Genomic DNA, 27,082 nt, shown 5'->3' with positions numbered 1-27,082 from the left:
GCCAGAGTCGAAAATACAAAAACCCGTTTTTTGTTTACCAGTCCCAGCAGCAGCTTGGGTAAATTTGAATTAAATTAAAGAATAAAAATAGTTTTCAAACTTGTGCCTTTATTAACATTATCACAGCGGCAATGATTCATTATGACAAACATAAGAAGTGATTAAAATTTGTGTTTTTAGTTGCTGAACACGGGAATGCGAACCTGAAGCATCTAAAGAATGGGAAGAAATAGAAATTAATACTTGGATCCTCCACATTTGGTTAAGTGCATCACCTTGGTGGTCTTGTCGAACAGAGCTTGGGCCCGATCTTGCTGCAGACGGTAGTTGACAAATTTGTCAAACAAATAGCCCTGCTTGTGGGATTCCACTGCGATACGATCCTCGCCAACAACGAGGCTGAACTCCTGCGAAGAAACCTGCGGAGTAAAATAGATTTTTCTCCATAAATAGAATCCGACTATGCATCCGCCGGTTTAATCTTACGCAATTTGGTAAGTAGATCTCAGCATGGATTTCATCAACGGACTCATTGCGAACTCGAGCGCTAAGTTTGTATTGCAACTCCTCACTACCGCCTGCTGGTTGCCGACTCCTTCTTATGGCTGCTGCATCCTTCTCGTTGATCTCCTGCACCAATTTCCCGGAGCTCTCTGGTGCCACATGCCCCTCCTGGTTGGTGAGAGCAGCAGGATCGCCGGCCACAGGCTGGGCCCTTTTCACATCATCGTTGCGCACACGATGAGTGACCAGAGTGCCGATGAACTTGCGATTGTTCAGGATAATGGTCTTTTCCATATTGAGCTGCACATTATACTTTTCGCTCATTGCCTCAGCGACAATTTGCAAAAAGAAATTATTAAATAGCTGCGACTTCTGAATCTTCACCAGAAACTTTGGGTTGACGGCAATGTCGCAGACATCAACGGTTTTATCAGAACGATCCTTAGTATGCCTTGGTTCTGAGATACTCATGGGCACTCGAAACGAGCCAGGAGTAGTCGATTCCAGTATGTCAATCAATTCCTCCTCGGTGACATCTTGCGGAGCTGGAACTTCCTGAGCCTGGCACACGTTGATAAAGAACTTTTCATCACTATTTATCTTAAAGCTTTTCACGCAGATTCCTAATGGGAAAAAAGAAAAGGTGGGTAAGTTAATATTTCTTTGTTATTTGCAAAGAATCTTGCTGCTAATAAATATGAAGGTGATTCAAGCGCATTGGCTATTGCAGAGGTAAAACCCTTATTTTATTTGGCCTTTATTCCGTATACAATCTAATAAACATCAAGCTAAAATCATTTGGGCAATTCGTTTCGCATTTAATTACGATTTTAAGCCGGGATAGATTTTCTTATGATCCGGCCACGCGATCTCGCTGATTGCCTATAAATAAATATAAGGTTCGTTGTCAGTTGAATAATTATTGCTGAAGATAAAACTACATGCGTTTCCTTAAGGTTTTCAAATGCTTTTAGCTTTGGGAAATGTTGTTCTCACCTTAAGCTCATCAAAGGCCTGCTTGGCCAACCAGTGAAAGAGTGGATTTTTCCATTCTCGCGCAATGGATTGAATTTCCTTAGCGCTATTTAAATTTTTGGGTGCTTGGGTTTTAAGAGTGCCATGGTACCTTTCCCAAAGGTAGACCATGCTGCGGATCTTGTAGAGCCACAAGTGATTTGGAATGCCACGAATCAGGTCCTGCAACTTTTCCATTTGTTCATCAGACAAACTCTGAAGGAACGTTTCGTTCATCAGCAGATAAATCGAACGCATGTTGCGGTAATGGCTAAAGGTGTTCTTCTCCAGACCCATGTGACCCGCTTTGAAAATCTGATGGATCATCTGCTCGGTCAAGCCTTTCCGGCCGATGGGAGCAAAGCGGTGGCGCAGACTGCGGTCGCCGTACTTTTCAAGCTTTTTGTTGATCTCGCTGCCGCACCACTTGTAATCGCTCCACCAGGCGTGCCAGTCCTTGTAGTTATTGGTTCTATAGATTTTGGTCCATTCCTTGCGCAGCTGGGCGCGCACCTTCTTCTTGGAACTGCGTCCTTTTGCTTTTGACAGAACACCAGACCGGTTCGAGTCCACAGATTCAGCATCGGACATGTCCTCCTCGTCGCCATCTGAGTCTTCATCAACATGGCCATCGTCGTCGGCATATATGTTTGTGTTGTAGATAGGCGTTTGCTCGAAGAAGGTCACCGCGTACGACTCCGCCTCCGGTTGTGGCAGCTCCTTGCTATTGCTGTTGATGTAGGGCAGGCTAATTCCGGCTATAATGAAGCTGCGATCTGTTTCCGCTCTCTGGCGTTTTGGCTCGGCTTTGTTAGCCCGCTTCGGAGCCCCTAAATTTGTGGCCTCGGCTTTTCTCTTTTGCCCTGCAAAATTAAACATGTATTTTGTTGTGGGAATATCCGATAAATTAGGAATGCAAACCAAAAGGATTTTTATAACCAGCTTTTCGAAGAAGAAATTATAGTTTTATACCAAGTGCTGTTGGTAACTTCGAATCGGGTTTGAATCCAAGAATACAAGTGTCTATTAAAAATTCTTTAAGTGTGAGAAAGGTGGTTCCGTTTAGGTAGTTTGATTTTGAAATCGGGAAGTACCTCTTAAGGCCATACTTGAAAAAAATATATTCTTAACGGTTTGCATTCCAAGGTTCTTGCAAATGTTGCTTTTAATTAATGAGCAACAATTTCTTCACTTTAAAACCAATTCAAAAGTTTTATCTCCTTGTAATTGGTTAGCATAAAATTTGGAATTTATTAAGAATCTATAAGCTTATCCCTTACCAGCGCGTGGTTTCGCCATGTCCGCGTTGTTCTTGGTTGCCTGTGGTTTAGGTTTGATCACCGGCTGACCAGGTTTGGATGCACCAGGATTGGTGTTCACAGGTTTGTTTGCATGAGGTGCACGATTGTTGGGTGCAGCTGCTGACTTCTTGAAATTTTGGTTTGGACTTGCACGTCCTTGATTGGGAGCACCAGATTTCACATTACGTGAGGTCGCACTGCGATCTTGACTTGCCAATCGATTTTGAGATGTGATGGAGTTTGACCTGGGTTTATTAGGAGCGTCAGAACTGTTTTGTGGCTTCCTACCAGGATTTATATTTTTAGTCATTTTATTATTTAAATTATTTCTGTTTGGTATTGAACCCCCCGAAAGGCCCACTCTTGGTGCAGTTTCGTCGGCATTTGGTACGTTTCGTCGGGTTTGATTGGGATCCATTGGTCTGTTGGAACCCGATCCACGGCGAATAGTTTGTTGATAGTTCGGTGGAAAATCAGGGCTATTTGAGCCTAGGAATGTGTCATCCGCCCTTCGGGGAAAGCGCTGGGTGTCACCGCCACGCGAAGAGTTGTTTCGCTGATTGAAGTCGTCGTTTAGGTTGCGACGATCGAGTTCTCGATCGAACTGGCGCCTATTGCCCTCAAAGTTACGATCGTTGCGATTGCGTCCATATGCATTACGATCATCGATGTTATGATCTCGGGGGTTGGCTTGGTTACCCCTGGAGTGACGATTGAACTCGCGCTCTTCTGGGCTACTAAAAGTTTCGTACTGCTGTCCATGAAAATGATCATCATCCATGATTGCACCATCTGTGTAGTCGGTGAGGTGTGCATCTTCCAGAAGTTCGCGTTCATCAGGAACATAGTCGTCTCGCCCATAGTGATCTGGATTCTCTTCGTTTGAGTTAATCCAGTCGGTGCGACGTAGTATTATTTGATTGTCATTCACTATACGCTGGTAATTGCGACCCGTTTGGGGTCTACGGTTACCGCCAATGCTGGCGTTACTTGGATCTTGATCAATATATTTTTCCAATTGTTTTGGGTGGGCTTCAGGTGAACGGAATCGATCTCTGGGCAGCTGAGTGCCGTCATTCATTATCGCATTTCGATCCAAGTTGGTTTGTTGGTTGGGAACGAAGTTCTGATTACCAGGCCTGCGATTGTTGTTGGCTTGGTAATGACCATAGTTTGAGGGATGACCTCTGTTTGGCACCTGACCACGAAAGTTGGTATGGTGTTTTGGTCCTTGAAAATGTTGGTTATTGAAGTGGGATTCGTCTTTAAAAGTATCGCGATTGGTTTGTTCATTTGCATTACGATTGTTACGGTTAGGTCCTTGTGGGAATGCATTGTTGTTAGCATTACGATTATTTCGATTGAATTCATCATTGTTTCGATTACGATTATTGAGCTTAAATTCATCATTGCTTGCATAACGATTGTGATTAGGTTCCTGCTCATTAGCATTGCGGATATTACGATTAAAATCCTGTGGATTGGCATTACGGTTATTGCGATTAAACTCCTGGTGGTTTTGATTTCTAATAGGGCGACTGAAATCCTGCGGATTTTGATTTCTATTAGGGCGACTGAAATCCTGCGGATTTTGATTTCTATTAGAGCGATTGAATTCGTGGGCATTTGCATTTCTATTTGGCTGATTAAATTCCTGGGCATTTGCATTTCTATTGGGACCGCGGAATTCCTGTGGATTAGGACGTGAGCTCTCATTTCGGTTGAAACTTGCATTTCGATTATCCCGATTGGGTTGTTGATCATTTGCATTGCGATTATTTCGATTAAATTCACTTCTGTCCATATTCCGATTATTACGATTGACGTCTTGCGCATTTGCATTGCGATTACCACGGTTGGGATCCTGCTGGATTGCACCACGGTTGTTACGACTATATTCGACTGCAGGGTTCACGCCAGGATTATTGCGATTAAAATTCCGATTTTGATTGATCGGAGCATTGATTGGCGCTCGCTGTTCCACATGTCCGTGGTTGTTGTTCCTCCGGTCTGCGAAGTTATCCTCCCTTTGACGATTCCTAGGACGCGATCGGTCGTTCCTCGCCGGCGAATTATCCCGCCTGGCACAGTGCCAATCAATGTTTCGCGGCGGCGATGGAGTGCGCGGACGCGACTCCACATCGTCGTGCCCCTCCACCGCATCCTCTATGGCCCGAAGCACCTCCTTGTCCACCACATCCTGGTGACTGTCGCCCAGCTCGACGCTGAGGCGGAACCTCTGGCGCTGGAACTGGCGCAGGTTGAACTTGGGCACGCCGAAGGTGCGCTGCGCCAGGGCGTTGGCCAACACCCGACTGGCGCCCAGGTCGCGGAGAAATTGGCGCCGATTGTCCATCTCGCTGTTTCCTAATTTCATGGTACCACCACACATGAAATTTGAAATTTAGAAAAGCAGACACGTTTTGGGTTAGAGCTATGGTCACGTTTAGCACACCAATTCCAATCTAATCTACTCATGACAGTATAGACATATTATTCAGTGCTCACTAACAATATATGTATACAAACTTTATTAGATATGTATAAACGATATGCTTTATTTTGCAATTCTTCCCACCATTACTTCCTTTTATCTAAAAAAATTAATTGGTTTAACAAATTGTAAAAAAGTTAGTTTCATTGCATTAATACTCGATGGCCTTTTCGGTCGTTATCAAACTGCTGACTAAGCTTGATGTTTGATGTTTTTTGTCAATCTATAAAGTAATCACTGCCACTATCTCATAGTTTAAATTAAACATTTGCTTAGATTGATTAGATTCGCTGTTTTTGTATGTAATTGTCATTTTCATAGCAAATCCTTTCGGCTGTCTAGAAACTACTGAGCACTGCATGGACATAAGTATGCATATAAGAATTATGTTTATGGCACCGAAACACAATAAACTGATAATCAAGCGAAGAACCACGTACAAACTAAATAGGTATGGTCATGCTTATACCAAAATCGTGAAGCATTCGCAGCCAAACAATCATTAAATCCTCTCAATTGTATGACTACTGTTGATATCGTTATCATCTGGGCCAACTTCTGTTGCTCTTGCGACAACAAAACGTTTAAGAGTGTCGTCGTGTGTCCACATGGGTTTCAGAATAATTTCACCAGAGTTGGAAAATATGCTTCATTTGGCACTTAAAGCCGCGGAAGAGAGTCGCGTTATCTCTCAGTATATTGCAGCTGGATTTTTTAGTTCTGACCAAAATCGGCATTGTAGGAGAGTCGGGCCTTAATGGCATGGGGTTTTAATTGATGGGGCGCCCAGCGACACAAAAAGAGCCAAGTCAAATGCTCTCTGAGGTGGCGCTATTATCTCATTTTTGTTTTGAGCACGGAAAGGGAAAACAAATAAGTTTGTTCGCAGCGCTCGGTTCGCATTCAGTTGCCTTTTTTGCTCGTAGCGAGCCGGTTGTCCGTCGATTTGAAGAGTTCTGCCGCTGACCTCCATCCAAAAACCGATCCGATCCCAACCGCTACGGCTCGTTTTCGATTCTATTCACTCCGATCAGAGCCGATGCGTTTGAATCGCAGCGAGTTTTTCTCTACGTAGAGGTAATTATAAGTGACATTTCAGTCGCATTGATACCACCACCACCAACGTCCATTTTTGATTCCCATGTCGATATGTGGTTGTTGAATTCCGCCAAAGCGGAACAAGTGTGCCAGTGTGCGTTCGTATCTATGTGATGTGTATCTGTGTCTAGTTTCTTTGCCTGAAATTGTGAAATTTCCGAAAGGCTCCAGAAAATCCCGCGCAAACATTCCTCATAAAACGAACAAAACAAAAAGAAAATACGAGAAATTGATGATTCACATTCAAAATTGTTTGATAATAACCATTAGTGTTTTGTCATGCTCGCAGCGCGATTATTTAATTGATAACAGAAAAAATTTAAAATTGGAGTGCGCAAGGTTGTCTCGCTTTACACCGCCACAGAAGTTAATTGCCGCGTGGGCTCCAGCTCCACTGACGTCAGAGGCCTTGAAAGATGGTCTATGGCCAATAGTTTCGACAGCTTCTCTACTAGCCATTTGTTGGATGGTTATCAGCTCGGACTAAAGCTGTGGAGAAGCAGCAAGCAGCAAGTAGAGCAACAGAGTGTGCGATAAGAAGCAATATATGGATTACAATGTGCAATTCATAACTAGAGTAACGACAAACACAATAGAGGAGTGTAGTGGGGGGCACCCGATAAGGTTCAGCTGTGGGGTCCCCGATAAGGAGCTGCTGGTAAAAAGCCTTCTCGCTACGTGGAAGTAGCTTTTTTCAGAGTTTGCACTTGGCTAAATGCAGCCAGTCAGCCTTATCTCCGCTTTTCCCTATTAATAAAGACATCAAGTGTCGAGTGTCGTTGATATTGCGTAAACAAATCACTTTTCTTTGGCGGTGTAAACAATTAATGCCGGCTGGCATGATCCAGAACAAACAATAAGTGTATCAGTTTGTTAAGAGAGACATTTTCACTGAGAAAGTCATGATTTTCCCTTGATTTTTAGAGGCAGCCAAGAGATCTCTATTCCATTTCGCTTAGCATCTCATCGTGACTCGACGTTTTTGTTTTTAAAGAGAAATTTCGCGTCGGTGGATAGGTAAAACACACTTTTTGTACAATTGAATATTAGTTTTGTAAGGGGGTTTTCGTCTGCCCGTTGTGTTGTGCTTATATAATCGATGCGGGAACAGGTTTCGCCGTTAATTATTTCGAACTGAAAATACTCGTTTCAGATGTGTTAGAATTTTATCTAAAGCCGAATGCTTAAAACACATGCGTGTACCGGGCAAACAAGTTTTTGGCACCCATAAAATGTGACTAGTCCAACGCCTTAAACGAAATTTTGCGGCTCCGGTCAAGATTAGTTCGAAGTTTGTCTTTCTTTTTGTATTTTTGTGTAAATTAGTTCTTCTTCGAGGCGGGGAAACCCGTTTTGTCGCATATTTGTCATTGGCAATGAACAATTGCCGGACTATAAACTATCGTTTCAAGTGGGCGCGATTAGACCTTCCTCCAAGTGGCCCTGGACATGTAAACACTTATCTGCTGTTGCACACAATAACGTGGGGCCAGATTGCAAACTCAGTACTAACTACCCTCACACCGGATTTCGATATAATAGTAATGTGCATAGGAATTAAGTTAAAATAGATGGATAATGGGTTTAAACTGAAGAGAACATGCATTAAAAACCAAATAATTGTTGTGTTTTGACCAAATTATCCAATAATTAAAAACAAACTAATAGCAATAGGAATTAGTTGAATAGATTTTCTGAAATTGAATATACAGAAACAGTATGCACAAACTATAGTTAATTCCCGGTAAAATTTAAATATGAGGAGCAATTAATTACATTTTAAATAATAATAGTAGCTTAACTATTTATATATGTTTTAATATTTGTAATTGGTATTTTAATTTTTGTATAAGTATGCTTATGATGGCAACACACACACATTTGGCCGTATCTACGGCGGTTATTAGCATGTGTTTATCTGTCCTTTGACGTGCTCCGTTCGCATGCGTTCGCCTTATCGCGGGTTCACTGTACTATTCTTAACGATTACGCGCAATCGAGTCGACGTGAGATGTTTATCAGGTTGACATGGTTCCGCGCTCGCAGAGATTACTGTGCACACAAGTGCTAAGTAGACCATAAACTCAGTGTCATGCCTACTAGCCGGCTAGAATCTCCGGTATTCTCCGCGCCACCAGCAGCGATTTCCGGGCCATGCCAAACTCCGGTTGCTGCGATGGACGACACTCACCTGCTGTCGGCTGAACAATTAGCGAGTCCCGCGGCGGCGGCTTCTGCTGCTGGCCACTGCCCTCCGGATTGGCGCCTCCGAAGAACTGGTTAATGTTGTCCTCGAACTCGTTCTGTATTTATAAAAACAAGTTCGTCTTTAATGGCGAAGAGACTTCCTCACGTCGCATTCCTCAAGTCTTGCTTACCCGCACAAATCGCAAGTTCTGGTCGCGAAAATTGTCGTTGCCCTCAATGAAATTGGAACGACGCGACATTTTGCTTAACGATATCAACAGCTAGTTGTGAGTTAATCAAATCCGTATGCTATTTTTGCGCTTTGCGACGAGCAAAAAACACAAATATTTTTTTTGCCAGAATAGAGCTGTCAACTCGATTGAAATAAAAAACGATGTGATAGTGTGACCCTTGGTGAAAAGAAGACTAATGCCATTGAATAGTCCAAAAATACTAAAAACAAAGGGTTGGCTCTGTACAGGGTCCAAAGATATAAAAAGTAAAGGAGATACATTTCCGAGTACATTTTCTATGTATTTATACATAAAAAGTAAAAACCATAATCAAAATTGAAGAAACCCATTTAAATTCCAACTCTTGCGAATTTGTTTACCAAGTGTAAATGCTCAATCAATTAATTCTCAACCTATTGATTTGTGTGGCAACATTACGTGAGTTACATTTTAAAAATAGCCAATATAAATAAAACGCAGTTCAGAAGCACAGACACATTCCATTCCATACGTCGTCACCCACTGTGCCGCGAAATACCAGAAAATACTAGTGCTTGGTGCACCCAACTTCCCACTGTCGCGACTAGCGGTTGTTGTAGTTGTGCGGCTTGGGAAGGAACAGCTGTGTTGGCCAGAAAATATAGATCCATTTGTTTCCCCACCGCTTTACAGTTACCACATCGCCCGATATAGCATATACAGACCAGTTGCACGTGGAGGAGGTTGCCGAGCAGACGAGTGACCATGGCGGAGGACACAAGTTCGCCGATGGACAGATTTTGCGGATCCACATTCTGGGTGAGTGCAGCATCAGTGGATGGGCTTGGTGTTCGATCCGAATTCATGTGTAAATGTATGGTTTCCGTGTGCCCAATGAACAGAACGCGACGCAAACATGGTGGACCAACGATCCGGACTTCACGCCGTGCTTTGAGCAGACGGCCCTGGTCTGGACACCCTGCGCCTTCTACTGGGTGTTCGTGATCTTCGACTTCTATTACCTGAAGGCGAGTCTGGACAGGAATATTCCCTGGAACAAGCTGAACGTGACCAAAGCGCTGGTGAATCTGGGTCTGCTGGTAATCACTGCCTTGGACCTGATTATGGCCCTGATCAAGAAGGGCGGCGACTCCGAGCTGCCCCTCTACGACCTGGATGTCTGGGGTCCCATTATTAAGTTCGCCACCTTCCTGTTGGTCTTCATATTCATACCACTGAACCGGAAGTACGGCGTGCAGACCACTGGATGTCAGTTCATCTTCTGGTTCCTGCTTACTGTGCTGTCGATTCCCCGCTGCCGCACAGAAGTTCGCCTGGAGTCGGAGCGACAGAAGATTTTGGATTCGCAGCAGCCCTCCGAGCAGGACTTTTCCTGGGAGGAGTACCAGTTCGTTAGCTTCTTTATCTTCTTCACCTTCACCAGCATTATGCTGATTCTGAACTGCTTCGCGGACGGATTGCCCAGGCAGACCAAGTACCAAAGGGGGGAGAACGAGATTCCCGAGCTATCAGCCAGTTTCCTTTCCAGGATCACCTATCAGTGGTTCGACAAAATGGCCCTCAAGGGCTATCGCAACCCATTGGAGGAGAAGGATCTGTGGGACCTGAGGCCCCAGGACAGCTGCTCCGAAGTCATGCCCATCTTTGCCCACCACTGGAACCAGAACGTGCGCAAGAACTACAAGAACAAGGCCCGCGTAGAACCTAAGGCCCAGTTTAGCAATGGCAACGTGACCTTTGAGAATCCCCACGGAGAAAAGAATGGTCGCAAAAAAGGCATGGCCAGTATTATGCCACCAATTTACAAGTCCTTTGGCGGTGTCTTTTTGTTCGGCGCTCTGATGAAGTTGTTCACCGACACCCTGACATTTGCCCAGCCCCAAGTCCTGAGCTTGATCATCAGCTTCGTTGAGGCCAAAGAAGCCGAGCCCGAATGGAAGGGTATTATGTACTCTGTCCTACTTTTCGTATTGGCCGCTGCCCAGACCTTTATTCTTGGTCAGTACTTCCACCGCATGTTCATCGTGGGCCTGCGAATCAGGACAGCTTTAATCAACGCCATCTACCGCAAGGCCCTGCGCATTTCGAACTCCACCAAAAAGGAGTCCACCGTGGGCGAGATCGTCAACTTGATGGCCGTGGATGCCCAGCGATTCATGGAACTGACAACCTACCTGAACATGATCTGGTCGGCGCCCCTGCAGATCGGTCTGGCCCTGTATTTCCTCTGGCAGCAACTGGGACCGTCTGTGCTGGCCGGTTTGGCTGTGATGATTATCCTGATCCCTGTGAACGGAGTGATTGCTAGTCGCATTAAGACCTACCAGATCAGACAGATGAAGTACAAAGATGAGCGTGTTAAGTTGATGAACGAAGTACTGAGTGGCATTAAGGTAAGTGGTCCTGGGACTAGGGATTAGGTAGCAGCCTAATCTCTTAAGTACTACAATTATCGCCTGTCATGCTGACTCCTGTCAGAAGTCGATGCTGTATTCTTTGTTCCCCCAAAGGTAATGTTTTTATAATCCGCATAGGTTCTCAAACTGTACGCCTGGGAACCGAGCTTCGAGAAGCAAGTGTTGGACATCCGTGACAAGGAGATTGCGACGCTCCGATCCACTGCCTATTTGAACGCGGGAACATCGTTCTTGTGGTCCTGTGCCCCCTTCCTGGTAAGATATGCCAGCCCTGCAGGGCTCTGAGTCCTCCGAGATTTCTTTACAGCTGACTGAGATGAGTTGGACGTGTAGCATTGGACTAATCTGGCAAATATATGTACTTCGTGTCCGAACAAACAAAGGTTTCCTTGGTCACGTTCGCCACTTACGTGCTGACCAGCGAGGCGAATCAGCTGAGCGTCGAGAAGGTGTTAGTCTCAATCAACCTCTTCGACCTCATGAAACTCCCGCTGACCATCCTGCCCATGCTGAGTGTTGACATAGCCGAGGTACAGCTCCCACGATGGCGATGGATTAACAACCTCTTCGGCTATGGTGCACCTCCGCCTCTCCTATATCCATCAACTTCAGATCAAGGATCAAGAACAACCATTTTATCAAAGCCTTAAACGAAATTGTGTATTATCTTTTAGGTTTCATTAGTTACATTCGCCACTTACGTTTTAATCGATGAAAATAACGTGCTTGATGCCACCAAAACCTTTGTCTCATTATCATTATTCAACATTCTACGATTTCCGCTAACAATGTTGCCCATGCTGATCACCAACCTGGTGCAAGTAAGTTACGCCCGATTGCAATACCAAATACTACCACTCTAGTCGATCACAATGTGGCTGAGGGATTCTACTTTCCTTACAAATTATGCCGATCCACGGCCCCATTGTGATCGTCGATTTTGTGCCGTTTTGTGATTGTGATTTATGTTTATTTACTTAATTTGAATTCTTTTTTAGCCAAATCGAATTTACACCGAAACTACTTACAAACCCCAGTTCCCCCATCCTGCACTAAATCCTTACACTCATTTATTCAAAATTATACACTTATCGTCTCATTCGTGTGGGATTGAAAGTTGTCCGAACCAAACCAGTTCCGATTTGTCATATATCTGGTGGTGGGGTACCTACTTCATCCGTTTCAATAGCAACCATTTGTTTGGCTTTTCAATATGCCCTTGCAGAGGGCATTTAAGGGGGATTTAATTAGAGGTTTATGAAAATTTGTCTGAAAGAACATTGGGAAAAATAATTAGTTTTTTGTTGATATTTAAATGCAATTCATTTATAAGGCCCTTTTAAATGAACTTTTTTTAACGTGATGATCTCAACGCATATCCCAATTCCTTGGACGCTGATGTTCTGTTTCTTCTGCAGGGGTATATGAAACCCTCGGAAGACCCGAGGATATTCCCTATTCATTCAGATTTCGATTCATACCTTTTCCCAATTTCCACATTATTTTTCCTTTCCCCAACCTATTACTAACATATTTTGTGTTTGAAAACAACGTATATTGCGAAACAATTTTAACTGATATCCCATATTGCATGTGCAACCGAATAGACGCAAGTTTCTGTGAATCGTATCAATAAGTTCCTGAACAGTGAGGAACTGGATCCCAATAGCGTTCTCCACGATTCCTCCAAACGTAAGGACATTTAAAAAATTTGTGAAGATCTTCAAGTTAATATATTCCTTATTCCAACAGCCCACCCAATGAGCATTGAGAATGGCGAGTTCTCTTGGGGTGATGAGATCACGCTGCGCAACATTAACATCGAGGTGAAGAAGAGCAGCCTGGTGGCCCTGGTTGGCACGGTCGGTTCCGGCAAGTCGTCTGTAGTGCAGGCTTTCCTCGGTGAAATGGAAAAACTTGCGGGCGTTGTCAACACTGTGGGCAAGTTGGCCTATGTACCGCAGCAGGCGTGGATTCAGAATGCGACGGTGAGGGACAACATCCTCTTTGGGCAGACGTACGACCGAAAGCGCTACAACAAGGTGATCGACGCCTGTGCCCTGCGTGCCGATATCGACATCCTGTCGGCTGGAGATCTCACGGAAATCGGTGAGAAAGGCATTAATTTATCAGGTGGCCAGAAGCAGCGCATCTCGTTGGCCCGTGCTGTGTACAGCGATGCCGATCTGTATCTGCTGGATGATCCTCTGAGCGCCGTGGACGCCCATGTGGGCAAGCACATCTTTGAGGAAGTTATCGGACCCAAGGGTATACTCGCACGAAAATCCCGCGTGCTGGTCACCCACGGCGTCACTTTCTTGCCCCAGGTGGACAGCATCTATGTGTTGAAAATGGGCGAAATTAGCGAGAGCGGTACATTCGATCAACTGGTGAAGAACAAGGGCGCCTTCGCCGACTTCATTATCCAGCATCTGCAGGAGGGCAACGAAGAGGAGGAGGAGCTTAATCAGATCAAGCGCCAGATCTCCAGCACCGGAGATGTCCCTGAGCTGTTAGGCACTGTCGAAAAGGCCATTAAGTTGGCGCGCACGGAAAGCTTGTCAGATTCCATGTAAGTACATCATCATAAAGGATTAAGCAAACAAATGTTAAAACATATAACTAATTAAATGAACCCTCTTCTTAGCTCCGTTACATCCGCTGATAGTTTGATGGGCGGCGGTGGAAGTCTCCGCCGGCGAGCCAAGCGCCAAGACTCCCACGATTCCGTTGCGTCTGCCGCTTCCCTGAAAAAGAAGCAGGAGGTCGAGGGCAAACTGATTGAAACTGAGAAATCACAGACTGGTGGCGTGGAGTTCGCAGTGTACAAGCATTACATCAAGAGTGTTGGCATCTTCCTATCGGTTGCCACATTGGTACTCAACTTTGTATTCCAAGCTTTCCAAATCGGCTCGAATCTGTGGCTCACTAAATGGGCGAACGATGAAAAAGTCGCCAACGACACTGGCCTCAGGGACATGTATCTGGGTGTTTATGGTGCCTTCGGATTTGGTCAAGGTAAGTCCATTGTGATTCGATTTCCGTTTGAAATGCTTCGTTTGAAGTTATCCTTGTTTCATGTTCGTTTTGTCCATTTGGTTGTTTAATTTTAAGTTTGTTATGTTATAATTTTATACTTTTTACTGTATTGTTTGAGTTTTACTGCTTTTAATGCCATTTAAATTTATATTTATGTTATTTTGTATTATTGCTTTTTGCTTAAGTAAGAAAAATGCGTAAGAAAAATGGTTTCAAAATATTAAAGCAAATGGTGTGAGGTAATACACAGATCGTTACCAAATTAAAAATCATAAAGTGCAACGGTAAAAGTATCAGTGTACTTACAAATGTTTTAAAGTTATGAAACCATATTTATTACATTTTTTTTATGTATTCTATGTTTGGTTGGGGGCTTCATTTATGTTTTGCTTGCTTATCTTCTTTCTTACTTCGGCGCCAAGAGAACACATGCTGCTCAGCTACCAGTAGGCGGTTTGAATAACCTTCAGTCCCTATTTAACTATATTTAACTAACTAACACTATTTTCGGCTTTCTACACAAAATTAAGAAAATGCACACAAATTCTAAAGCACTAACAAAGCACTTCCAAACAAGTAATAACAAATTTGTATATGGCTGCACGCTTGGCAAACTGAACACAAAAGGCTTTTCATATTAATAAATGCTATTAATATTATTCCCACACAAAAATGTTTCAAAAATCGATTTTTGCTTATCGATCCTTTTTTGATTGATAAATTCGTAATTCGGAACATTGTAGTCAAATCACTTTACTAACGGTTCTCCTTTTGTGTGTGTATGTTTGTGTGCGTAAATGTGTTGCAAAGTCAATAATTTTATTCACCAATAATCTGTGAATACCTTCTGACCCTACCTAATCAAAAAAAAAACTATATTGATCGACAAAATCGAAAAAATCGATAAAATATCGAATTCTAGTCGCGACGAACTTCTTCTCATCCCTCGCCATCTCATTGGGTTGTCTCAAGTGCTCGCAGTTGTTACATCAGACCCTACTATACTACAATCTCCGCTGGCCCATGGAGCTCTTCGACACGACACCACTGGGAAGGATTGTCAATCGCTTCTCTAAAGATATCGATACAATCGATAATGTGCTGCCATTCAACATTCGTGTCGTCATTGGTCAGGCTTATATGGTAAATGATTGGAGTGGATCCATGCACGGATAAATTTAATTTATCAGAAATATCGGATCATTCTTTATATCCATGGATCGGTTTGGCTTATCATGCACTACCATACATATCTATTATTAACCTTACCCGTAATAATAATCCTTCGTGCTCTTTATTTTAATGATGCCATCTTTTATTGAACATTTTTTACTTGCGCTTTACGAATAACTAGATTCAAATAATTGATACATATATAAATCAGAAATAATTAATGATTTAAAGTAAAAGGCAGTTAAAATGAGAGCACGACTGAGTATACTTTGTCGTCGGTGGGCAAGAGGTTCTGGTCACTAATTGGCATACCCGTGCTGTCGCTCTCTTCGAAGTTGTTACAGGGTATCTATCCACCCTGATCCTTTCATTGGGCTGCGTTTATAGCGCCCGATTCATGCACAACGTGCTGCTCCATGGCACTTTGCGTTGGCCCATGGAAATGTTTGACATCACACCTCTGGGTCGCATTGTGAACCGTTTTTCCAAGGACGTAGATACAATTGACAATACTCTGCCACTCAATTTGCGGGTCGTCATTTTGCAATTGTTTGCGGTAATTATCCAAAAAAAAGTACAAAGTACATGTCCGAAACAAATCGCCATCGCCCATACTCAGCTGAGTTCTGAGTGCAGTTCTTCTCTGTAGGTTGTCGAAGCTTTTTAGAATGTTTTGTCCACGCTTTTGCCTAGCAATTCAATTTAAATTAATAAATACAAGGTGTAAAATACATACAAATTTAACTTTCCAGTTACCGCGTACTTCTTTTGTTCTCTCACTCTGGCCCTTGGATGCATCTACTGCTCCAAGCTGCTGCATGAGACGCTCCTGTCATATGTATTCCGATGGCCCATGGAACTGTTCGATACCACGCCCCTCGGTCGCGTTGTCAATCGCTTCTCAAAGGACGTCGATACCATCGACAATGTCCTGCCGATGCTTTGGCGCATGGTCATCAGTCAAGCGTTTGCGGTAAATGTCTATTAAGGAGGGCGTTTCCTTGCTAGAATAGTTTAATATCATTATTTCGTTCATGACAAATATAAGTCGCATTAGTTTCAAGGTCAGATTTACGAATCAGATAAATAACTTAACTTATTGTACGAAACGCTCTCTGCAAGAATTTGAATCTCAAGCCTTTTGTTAGTTACGGTTGAAGGAAATCATAGGGAGTGTGATAGTTTGTTGCACTTCTAGTTTGGAATCTACTGCAGTATTTCCTATATTATTATTCCTATATAGTATAACTATATCAATGATACACACTAACTGGTTTCAATTGGCACTATCCCAACAAGAAGTCCTATCCTAATGCTATGTGACACTAACTCCAACGATAAATGTTGTGTATTTATATGTAAACATGAACACTAACCTTTTACGGGGGCTTACACAAAAAACCAACGTTTAGAAGCATGATCAGTTGAATCTTAAGTTCTTTTTAGAAAGAAAGTTTCCCCAAACACCCAAATTTAATGCATAGCACCTAAACCGATTTACGTTACATGCAGTGCTATCCAAATATTTATCGGGTCTCGCTTTGGCCATCGGAGGACTCCATTGCTCCATGAATGTATTCAACAAGCTGCTAAACACAGGCCTCAAGTGGCCAATGGAACTGTTCGACACGACGCCATTAGGTCGCATTCTGAGTCGCTACTCGAAAGATGTCGATACGGTTGACAGTGTACTGCCCGCGATAACCGTACAGTTGTTAAACACATGTTTCGGGGTAAAGATTGACCCTTAACCCTCCACCTCCTCCATTGCCCGATTGAATGGGGAGAAGCTTAGATCCCAAGCCTAAAACCTAACAAAAGCTGCATACTACTAACAATGAAAACTGCATTTTCGCACGATTCTTCTAATTTACCAATTATCTTTCAAGCTGCATTCTTTTCCATCCCATTTTATCCCATTCTTTCCCCACGTTTCTCTATTAATCAAACTATCATCACACAAACATTTAAGCGATACGCTGATTTCACTAGTGCCTTGCAAAATGTATTGCCTTTTATTTTGGATCAAAGACGCCTTTACGTAACATAAGACTCATTAGTATATGCATTTTAAAAAGAAACCCCATATTTTGGATGTGCGAGTTGTGTGTGCGAAAGCCCGAAAGGGGAACTCAGACCACTTAGGCTTAAGCCCATTCTTAATCAGGGACTATGGTCACAAAAAACACTCTGCAGATGTACTGGTCTCAGAGCCCTAAGTGTTAAGGTTTCTTTATAAGTGGGAGCTGCTATAATGCTTCGGTTGAACGACCTACGAGATAAATGATAACTTAGAAGATCGCCTCATTCAGTCAGCCATCCATACGAATCGAGTATCCCAGACATTCACCGAGTGCTCCCGGGCGCACCTGTTCCGCTCTTCCACATTTCCGATTGTCCCAGGTGTGCTAGCCTACTTTGCGGTGGTCATCGTCTACCTGGGCGGCTTCCAGGCGGCAAAGACCATCCACAATGAGCTGCTGGCCGTCATAATCCGAGGCTCCGTGTGCCGCTTCTTCGACATCACTCCGATCGGGCGACTCCTGAACAGCTTCAGCGGCGATATGGATGTTGTCGACGAAGAGTTGCCCGCCACCATGGATTCCTTTATGACCTTTATCTTTATGGTATTTGCATAATTGATTTCGCTCATTTTTTCAGTATATTTTCTGCCCCCCTCTTTATTATTGTTATTATTGATTGATAACTTTTGATTTGTAGCCCTTAAAGAGTTACGGTTTGTACTAGCAGAACTTTCGTTGTAGAAAGATTTTGCCCTCGTTTTCATACATATCTCTCCAGCATTTGAAATATCTCTCTATATCTCATTTGATCTCTTTCTCTATTTCTCTAAACCGCATCATATCAAGCTAGGTCTTTGCAATTACGGCGCCGCCATATCACTTTTTACAGCCACCCTACACGCCTCATCCAGAGTTTTCCATCGACTCTTTAACAACATCATGCATTGTCCCTCCGAGTTTTTCGATACCACGCCCAAGGGTCGGATTTTGGATCGCTGCTCAAGCGATGTCAATTGCTTGGACTTGGTAATGCCGCTCAATATAAGAATGGTCTTGAGCACGGCATTTCAGGTAATCTCTTTATGCATAGTCGACGAGCATGTCTTATACTTTGAAATATTTTTACCAAAATATATATTCAATTTGTTATAAAATTTATATTTTAAAGCATCGAAAGTTCTAAATATGAGTTAAAGCATTCAATGATCAGTAGTGGGTTATGAATGTTAATATAATTTCAGTTCTTATTTAAACTTCAAATATGTCGTAAAATTTGTTTCTTAGCAGCAGCTCTGTTTTATTTGTATTGTCCCAAAAAGATACCCTAACCTAGGCTTAATAATAGTGTGTCTCCTAACCCGTGTCCCAAATCTTGTTCAAATCGTTCAAAAATAGACAAGCAAATCTATATGAGTTACGTTCCGATCTTATAAGGATAAATTCCCTTTGATATCCCAAGTCTTTAGCTATATAGGCAGTGTGGTTATCGTTTACCTGGGTGCCCTGATCGGGACCCGGAAAATATTCATCCAGTTATTCGGCCACATTTTGCATGCCCCACAAGCCTTTTTCGACATAAAGCCCCGGGCACGAATTCTCGATCGTTTGGCAAACGATATATACAAATTGGATGTGGTATTGCCAGAACTAATACGCGTGTTTAACTCGCAAGTATTCCGGGTACGTTCGCTGTAACTAACCGACAACCAAAGTACTAACTAATCTCGACTAACAAATGGTATACCCATCATTGTACAAACTCTCAGCCCGTAGCAATTTGGAGTTCCCTGGCATTCCACATTCCTAGACCGTAGTATGTAAATTAGTATTGAATCCACGGGGCGGGCGCATGTTGTAATCTCGTTCACTTTTGTTAATTCATTTTAAGATTACGTTTCCTGTGGTTGTCTCCCCTTTCTTTGGAATCGTAACTTGGGGGCCAAGTGACTCGAACAACTAAAAAAATTACTGCAATTATTATTATTATTATTTGCAAAGCATTAATATTTAACAATTTTATTTTGGCAATTAAAGCCTTTAAAGATGTAATTCTTAAAATTGTATGTTATCACTAAAAATATCTGCCAAAAAGTTACCAAAAATACTCTCTCTTAAGTTTTCGTTATTAAAATACTCTTACCAAATTGCAAATGTAAGAGCATCGATTTAAATTCGGTGCATTTTTTTTAGTTGTAGAGTAAGCCAACCCCGTACTCTCTTGGGGAATTGGCTGGCCAACCTCAAAACGATTTTCCGACTCGAAGAGCCCTTCTCGAGCATCGAATTCAGCTGGTTGACTATTGCTATGCCAATCGATGAGTAATTTAACTCTTCATCCATACTGAATTGCCTAATCGCAGGTTTCACGTCATTCTTTTCGGACCTGGCTCCGGCGCTGGGTAGCCTGCATGCCGCAAGAGTCCTGCACTCGATGCTCCTCGAAAATGTGCTGAGAGCACCAATGACCATGTTCGATACGACGCCGGTGGGTCGCATCTTGTCCCGATTCTCGAAAGACGTTGAATCGGTTGACCAGAAAATGCCGCAGGTCATTAATGATTGCATTTGGTGTGCATACGAGGTAATTTTCACAGCACTATGCACTAGGAACCGTCTTCAAATTGCTACAAAACGTGTACACACATCGAAAGTAATCCCAGTGACATTAAACCCTGTGCATATAAAACGACTAACTAGTCCAGACTAATATCCTTATAGGCGGCGCCTAATGGCTTCTCCTTCTCCATATTCCATCCCTTGTATTCGACCTTACTAAGTAAAGCGTTTGATCCAAAACAAAGGCAAATTCATTATAAATTAATAATATTCTATTCATCATGATTTTCCTATTAACAACCTGCATTTTCCCGCACGTATGACCTTTTCTGTTTACCCGAACAGCATTTACTTACATTGCTATCTTGCTATTGGTTAGGTTCTGGCTACCATTGTGGTTATTAGTCTGTCCACGCCCATTTTCCTGGCCGTGATCGTGCCCATCGCCTTCCTGTACTACTTCGCCCAGCGCTTCTACGTGGCCACTTCGCGGCAGCTGATGCGTCTGGAATCCGTCTCCCGATCGCCAATCTACTCGCACTTCAGCGAAACCGTCACCGGAGCATCGACCATTCGTGCCTACAATGTGGGAGATCGGTATGTATTTGGATATCATTCATTAAGTTAAGTGTAATGAGTCTGATTTCATTTAATTGCTTTAGTTTTATTGAGGAATCTGATGCCAAGGTGGACAAGAACCAGGTCTGCAAGTACCCGTCCGTGATTGCCAACCGTTGGCTGGCCATTCGTTTGGAGATGGTTGGCAATCTGATTATTCTGTTCGCATCGCTCTTCGCCGTCCTTGGAGGTCAAACCAATCCCGGCCTGGTGGGTCTGTCGGTAAGCTACGCCCTGCAGGTGACCCAAACCCTCAACTGGCTGGTGCGCATGTCATCCGACATTGAGACGAACATCGTGTCCGTGGAGCGCATCAAGGAGTACGGCGAGACCAAGCAGGAGGCTCCCTGGGAGCTGGAGCAGGACAAGAACAAGCCCAAGAACTGGCCACAGGAGGGACGCGTTGAGTTCCAGAACTTCCAGGTGCGCTATCGCGAAGGTCTGGATCTGGTGCTGCGCGGTGTTAGTTTCAATATCCAGGGTGGCGAGAAGGTCGGCATCGTTGGTCGCACGGGTGCCGGTAAATCCAGTCTCACATTGGCCTTGTTCAGGTAAGTAAATATATAAATGATTTAAGATCACCACTGATTCTTGATTTGCATTCAGAATAATTGAAGCCGCCGGTGGTCGCATCTCCATCGATGGCGTGGACATTGCCTCAATGGGTCTGCACATGCTGCGTTCCCGCCTGACAATTATCCCCCAGGATCCAGTGCTCTTCTCTGGCTCGCTGCGCATCAACTTGGATCCTTTTGAAATCAAAACCGACGACGAAATCTGGAAGGCTCTGGAGCTGTCCCATCTGAAGTCCTTTGTAAAAAGTTTGGCAGCTGGTCTGAATCACGAAATTTCCGAGGGTGGTGAGAATCTGTCAGTGGGCCAGCGCCAGTTGGTTTGTTTGGCGCGTGCTCTGCTGCGAAAGACCAAGGTTCTGGTGTTGGACGAAGCCACCGCTGCTGTGGATCTGGAAACCGATGATTTGATTCAGGTGAGTGCTATTGACTTCTATACATTTTTACAATATCAATACATGAATTTAATTATTTTACTATAGAAAACCATCCGAACGGAGTTCAAGGAATGCACAGTACTCACAATTGCCCATCGCTTGAACACTATTTTGGACTCGGACAAGGTCATCGTGCTGGACAAGGGCCAGATCACTGAGTTCGCTTCGCCCACGGAGCTGCTAGACAATCCCAAGTCGGCCTTCTATAGCATGGCCAAGGACGCCAACCTAGTTTAAGATCCCTGAATGTCAACTTGAAACTCCACGAAACTCAAACGGAAGAGTGTGTGCCCCAATACAAAAACCCCTAGGAATATAGATGTACGAAAAGAAAATCATTCAACGGTAGCTTTAAGCCATTGGCACTGACAGCTCTACCTCATGGCTAGGACAAGCAACTATGAGACAAAGCAAGCAAACACAACAAAAGAACAATAAGCGAAAGAAATTAGCAAATACCAACTAAATGTTCATTAGACTAAGCGAAATAATTCAAGCCAGTTGCGCCTTCGTCGGTTACGCTGTATTCGTTTTTATTATGTATATGTATTTACATAGCAAAGTGTATTTTTCTATTGTCTATTGTACTTAGTTTTCTATGCAACCAGAACCGGTATACGTGAGATGGCAAGATGGAGCATAAGCCCAGAAAGAAAAAATAACTTATGTATGCCACATATTTATGTACTTAAATTAACAAACCAGAAGATTGAGATACTACTTAAACTCCCTCAAGAATTTTTGCCTTCAACTGATAAAATCAGTAAATCAGGTCAATGTAGTTAAATCAATTTATTAAAACTTTTGTAGAATGTATACCTAAATCAAAAATAAATGCCGGGAGTGAATAAGCCAAACGAAATCCCAATGAAATTTAGATGTGTTTTTTTAAGATACAATTAAAAGTGGACTTTGTGTGATTTTTATTTGCAGCTCACCTAATAACCTGGCACTTTGAATTCTGCAATAATTTGCATAAAATAAACAGTGCATCTATAAAATAGCCTTTAGCTTTAAATGTGTTGTCATCTTAGAAATCCTTCGAACCTTCTTGCGTGGCTTTTGACAACTTAAAGCTTTAGCCTCACATTTTGCCTGACTAAAATGGCAGCGAACGGGCCATAAATTATATTTATAAGAGCCGAAAAACAGTCTAAACTGTTTGGAGACAATTTCCAGCCACCTATTACCATCCAACTTGAGATATATGTATTTATTTTAGGTATTTGCCTGGAGCCACCCACTGAAAATGAGCATTCCATTTGTCTTTATTTAGGCGCGGACACGAAATGGTTGCTCGGAGGCTGCATTTATTGACAATAAACAGGTCATAAATTACGAATTGAATGGTCTGAGCATTAGAGGGCGAGTTCTTTACCAAATTTCTAAATACAAGGAAAATAACAAAAAAACTTAAAAGTCCTTGGCCAGGCCTTACTTTTGTATTGTTTTTCAGCACGACAAAACGAACTTCAAAGTGAAAGTTGCAAGGCCTTTGTATTTCCCCTTTGTGGGCGGCTTGGGGGCGTGGCTGCGGAGTGCACTTGAAAACAAAAAGCGTAAAGTTATTAAAGGTTTTGTGTGTGCTTTGTGTGCCCGCTTTCATGTCACTTACACTTTTGGCCATGTTTCAAAGCCCCTTTTAGCCACCCCTTTTAGCCAGCCCCTTCGCCGGTTTTCAATGTGTGTGCCGGCTGGTCTTTCACTTGGTAATCTTGAGAATGGCTTTTGCATATATCTCGTCGTGGGTTTGGGAGCTGGGGAACTGGGGAACGCGGGAACCGGGAGCACCAAACTTCAAGCGTGCGGCAAATTCAATTTGAAAATTTCAAATGCTTTGCTTATTTTGCAGCCCCTGAAAAACCCCGTCCACATCAATGCATATATTTTGTTTTTGTTCTTCACTGTTTGGAAATTACATTTTTATGAGGGGTGCCCGGCACCCGACTCCTGGAGTGTCAATCCCCAATTTCAAGACAGGAATGGGAGGGCGTGGCGCGGCACCGCCCCTTCTCGAACTCCTTTGAAAGTTGCATCGGCCCCCAACAAAAAAAAAGGGGCCAAATGAATATTTTATTGCCCGCGCATCAGAGGCAGCCGAGAGCAAGTGAAAGATTTTTGATGTATGGCAAGGCGGTGGCCAGAAATTGGCCACCCGCCGTGCAGCAGCAGTCATAGGAGCCCATTGAGTTCCCGAGCACAGTGGGAGCAGTGGAGAATCCACTTGGCTAGGAAACGAATTCCATTCCAAAACCCAGTGCTCATGGTTCCCTCGATAAGCATGTTAGTATATGAATATTCACTTACACGGTGATCTTTTAATGCATAGAAATCCAATATGAGTTAAAGTCACTGTTCTGCCCACCGTGCGAGGTAGGAACAGGATCCCTCCCTGGCTCAGGGGCATCTCCTATGGTCGCTGTGGGATTGTGCGTGTCACGGAACTAAACAAAATATATTTCGAGGACCCTGCCCCAGCTCCTGGGGGGCAGGTCCTTCGCCTGGCTCACGCATCAAAGGAGCCATTTCGGATGTGCCAAAAGCTCCATGGTGGATCTCATGCGGCGCTTCATTTTACATTGCTCTCTAGTTGCGTACTGCATCAAAATGTTGTATGAAAATAAATTCGGATATAAATATTTTCATATTTTATTTTCTGTAATTGAAAGTGTGGGTAAGGGAAAATATGTAAGCAAGCGAGTGAAAGTGCGTGTCCTCCATTAAAGAAAGCGGATTTATATTCTATGTCACATTTAAATAAATGTACTAAAGTATAAAATGTGTTGAGTATGCATTTTAAAACCTACAATATGTGTACACTAGGATAGTGAAACGATACTTTGTTAAGTTATGTATGCTATTTACTGCACTTTAAAATAATAATAAATAATTCTTTCAGTCAGTAATCTTAAAAAAACATGTATTATTTATTGTTAAAAAGAGCGCATTTAGTTTTATGCGCATCAGTTTTCAATAGTTCTACACAAAGCCAGATTCCTGGCAAGAAGCGGTAAATTATCCAAAAACCGAATCACTGGCGGACACCAACTCCCAAATGCTTTCATTCGGTTTCCATGTCCTGTATGCGACGCAAGGCATATGGCAATGGTACGCCAACTCCCGCAGAGGTGACACCCAGCATACGGGTTTTATAGCACGCTTTTTAGGGCCTCCGTCCCCGCCAGTCGCTGTCTATTTCGCTTTCTATTCAAGTGACATCCAGCTGTCTAGGTGTGCGTGAGGTCGCGATGCGAGCACTTGAAAAAATTTCTCAGATTTTAATGCTCATATGGTGAGAATGTAAACTTTTACATTATTTCCTCAATAATTAAAGAACCTTTGTTTGCAGCACGAGGAGAACTCATTTAAAACATTTCATTAATGTATACCACCTCACTTTCCTTAAAAGGACATTCACCAGCTGAATTCCGTAGCTTAGATTTTTTTTCGGTGCACGTGAGTGTGTGAGACCGTGCTAAAATTCATTTGTCAAAAGGATTACCATGGTAATAGGGTTTTAAGGATATCCTGGCAAACATTCACAGCTTTTTTGCGTGAAACATTTTTTTTTCAACTCGCCCGGCTTCACATGGTTTCGGTTTCGGTTTGTTTTGCATTGTTTATTTTCGGTTGCGGCGGCCACAGGTGGTGGCTAATTAAAAAGCGGGATTAAGCAATTATGACTGACATTTGTATAACACACATAATCGCACCTCGCTCCGCGCCCCACCACCACAGGCACTTGACTCACCTTTGGCAAACAGATTTATTTTTGGCAGCAAGCTGCTAATAAATTGACTGCAATCAAAGCTGTCATAAGTTGAGCCGGACAACGCCCACGCAGCCTTTACGAATGGACAAATAACTGAGGTCACCTCCGTATACGCAGTCAGAGGCAGGTCCTTGAAAGGGATTCTCTCCACGGTCAGCTTCGAAAGCCTCAAACAACTCACTACCATGTCCTGCAATCAAATGGCTTAGAAACTATTACTTTTTAGTTACGCCACCTTGTATTTGGTTGTAATCCATTCTCCGTTAACGACGCCCCTGGCTTGGCGGACAAGCAACCCACCCGCAGCCAAATGACAGCTTAATCGCCCAAAAAACCAAGCCAAGCGGAGACATTGTCCTTCCCGGACTCAAGGATTCCTGCTGGCTGCCATGTGTCGCCTCTGCCATCATCTTCGCCGCTGTGGAAAACTACTCCGCCCGCAACCCTCGGAAAAGCCGAACACACTCGCCCAACGAGGCGAAAATGTACAAATTGTTGTGATTTATTTTAACAGATTTTTTGTTAACCCAAGAGAAGGAGGAAGCGGGCGTGATGGCATAGAAGCATTCGCTACTCTATTGATGAATATGCTGGTGGGTCACTCACATGTGACAGGAACAGAGGTGGGAAGGGGGGGGGGTTCCAAAGGGGGGTATGGAGAGCCCGGCGCGTGACAATGCGCCAATGTGTGGTCAAGTGCGCACGACTGAGCCGGGGGAGCCGGGGGATCCCCAAAGGAGGCTCCATCAATTTGTCCCCAGATGGAGCACGGCAGGATTGGAGGTATGGAGGTGTGGGGGCGGGCACCCGTAGAGGAATGGAGCAAAAGTTAACGTTAACAGGTTTAACCAGGCTAAGGACAAGTGTGGAGACAGTGGCCGGAATAGCTGATGGAGAGACGGGGATGGGCGGCCCCACAACTGTGGTGTGGATGATGATGGGGCACCCTCATCATTAGTGAGAAATGCTTGAGTTTTAACTGAAAGATTTAGATGAACACGTGTCCCCCAGCGAGTATGCGTTCATGGTGGCCATCAAAGGCGTGCCCGAAGAGGGACACATACTCGTATTTCCCAATAAAAAATTGACTAATAACACGTGCATGTTTTTTCAGCAAATTGCATTGTTAAAGCTTTAGTGTGTCTGAAATATACAGAAACTACTTAAGTGTATATCTATCATAAACCCCTGGAATACGCCCATGAAAAGCATAAGATTTCATCGGTGAGATTTTCCAACCAAGGTCTGAGAGGCTTCACTTTAATGTGGATAACATTGTAGCTAAATGTTTAGTAAATCAGATATCGCTTTTCCTTTGTCTTAGAGAACAAGAGAAGTTTTCCCGAACAAGAGTGAGTCTTCCTAGACCGATGGCTTTGTCCTATGGTTATATGTGCTGGATAGAATTAGGGTCGATTTTGTACTTAACTTACCTCTAAAACTAATTAGATTTACATGTATGCATCCATTGCTCTGTTAATCGAAGGCAGCTTATTAATAAACCCAAAATGTTGGCCTTAACTAATACAGTTAAATAGAGCAGAAAAGCGAATTAACTTTTTTACTAGATGTAAGTGTGAACTTATGGAATAATCTAATTATGGCTAATTCAATGCCGATACTATTTCATTCGAAAATCGTTA

The 27,082-nt window shown here is 43.3% G+C and overlaps 2 protein-coding genes across 23 annotated transcripts; one reads left to right on the top strand and one right to left on the bottom strand.

Annotated features, from left to right (window-relative positions):
• Window positions 1-88: 88 nt before the first annotated feature.
• Window positions 89-9,057, bottom strand: LOC6527416 (PIH1 domain-containing protein 1). 2 transcript variants are annotated; one of them, XM_015197631.2, is made up of 5 exons: window positions 8,790-9,020; window positions 8,603-8,714; window positions 487-1,127; window positions 276-419; window positions 89-212 (listed from the first exon to the last, which is right to left on the bottom strand). In XM_015197631.2, the coding sequence occupies exons 1-5, from the start codon at window positions 8,856-8,858 to the stop codon at window positions 177-179; spliced, it is 1,002 nt and encodes a 333-aa protein (XP_015053117.1). In that variant the 5' UTR covers window positions 8,859-9,020; the 3' UTR covers window positions 89-176. The 2 variants fall into 2 exon arrangements, with proteins under 2 accessions (XP_015053117.1, XP_002088508.2); XM_002088472.4 differs by lacking the exons at window positions 89-212; window positions 276-419; window positions 487-1,127 and adding exons at window positions 1,222-1,386; window positions 1,501-2,381; window positions 2,799-5,186 and having other exon boundaries at window positions 8,790-9,057.
• Window positions 6,094-22,540, top strand: LOC6527417 (multidrug resistance-associated protein 1). 21 transcript variants are annotated; one of them, XM_039371581.2, is made up of 14 exons: window positions 6,202-6,390; window positions 9,504-9,629; window positions 9,713-11,224; window positions 11,366-11,503; window positions 11,632-11,778; window positions 12,856-12,940; window positions 13,001-13,820; window positions 13,896-14,266; window positions 14,710-14,733; window positions 16,973-17,193; window positions 20,420-20,637; window positions 20,703-21,209; window positions 21,265-21,646; window positions 21,713-22,540. In XM_039371581.2, the coding sequence occupies exons 2-14, from the start codon at window positions 9,576-9,578 to the stop codon at window positions 21,902-21,904; spliced, it is 4,671 nt and encodes a 1,556-aa protein (XP_039227515.1). In that variant the 5' UTR covers window positions 6,202-6,390; window positions 9,504-9,575; the 3' UTR covers window positions 21,905-22,540. The 21 variants fall into 21 exon arrangements, 20 of the variants coding, with proteins under 20 accessions (XP_039227516.1, XP_039227517.1, XP_039227518.1 ...); XM_039371580.2 differs by lacking the exons at window positions 11,632-11,778; window positions 16,973-17,193 and adding exons at window positions 11,923-12,069; window positions 15,210-15,430 and having other exon boundaries at window positions 6,209-6,390; XM_039371579.2 differs by lacking the exon at window positions 11,632-11,778 and adding an exon at window positions 11,923-12,069 and having other exon boundaries at window positions 6,210-6,390.
• The last annotated feature ends 4,542 nt before the right edge of the window (window positions 22,541-27,082 follow it).

This window comes from Drosophila yakuba, chromosome 2L, assembly GCF_016746365.2.
Source record: "Drosophila yakuba strain Tai18E2 chromosome 2L, Prin_Dyak_Tai18E2_2.1, whole genome shotgun sequence".
NCBI lineage: Eukaryota > Metazoa > Arthropoda > Insecta > Diptera > Drosophilidae > Drosophila > Drosophila yakuba.
The sequence above is the reverse complement of the archived record's forward strand: the minus strand, read 5'-3'. Positions and strand labels throughout refer to the sequence as shown.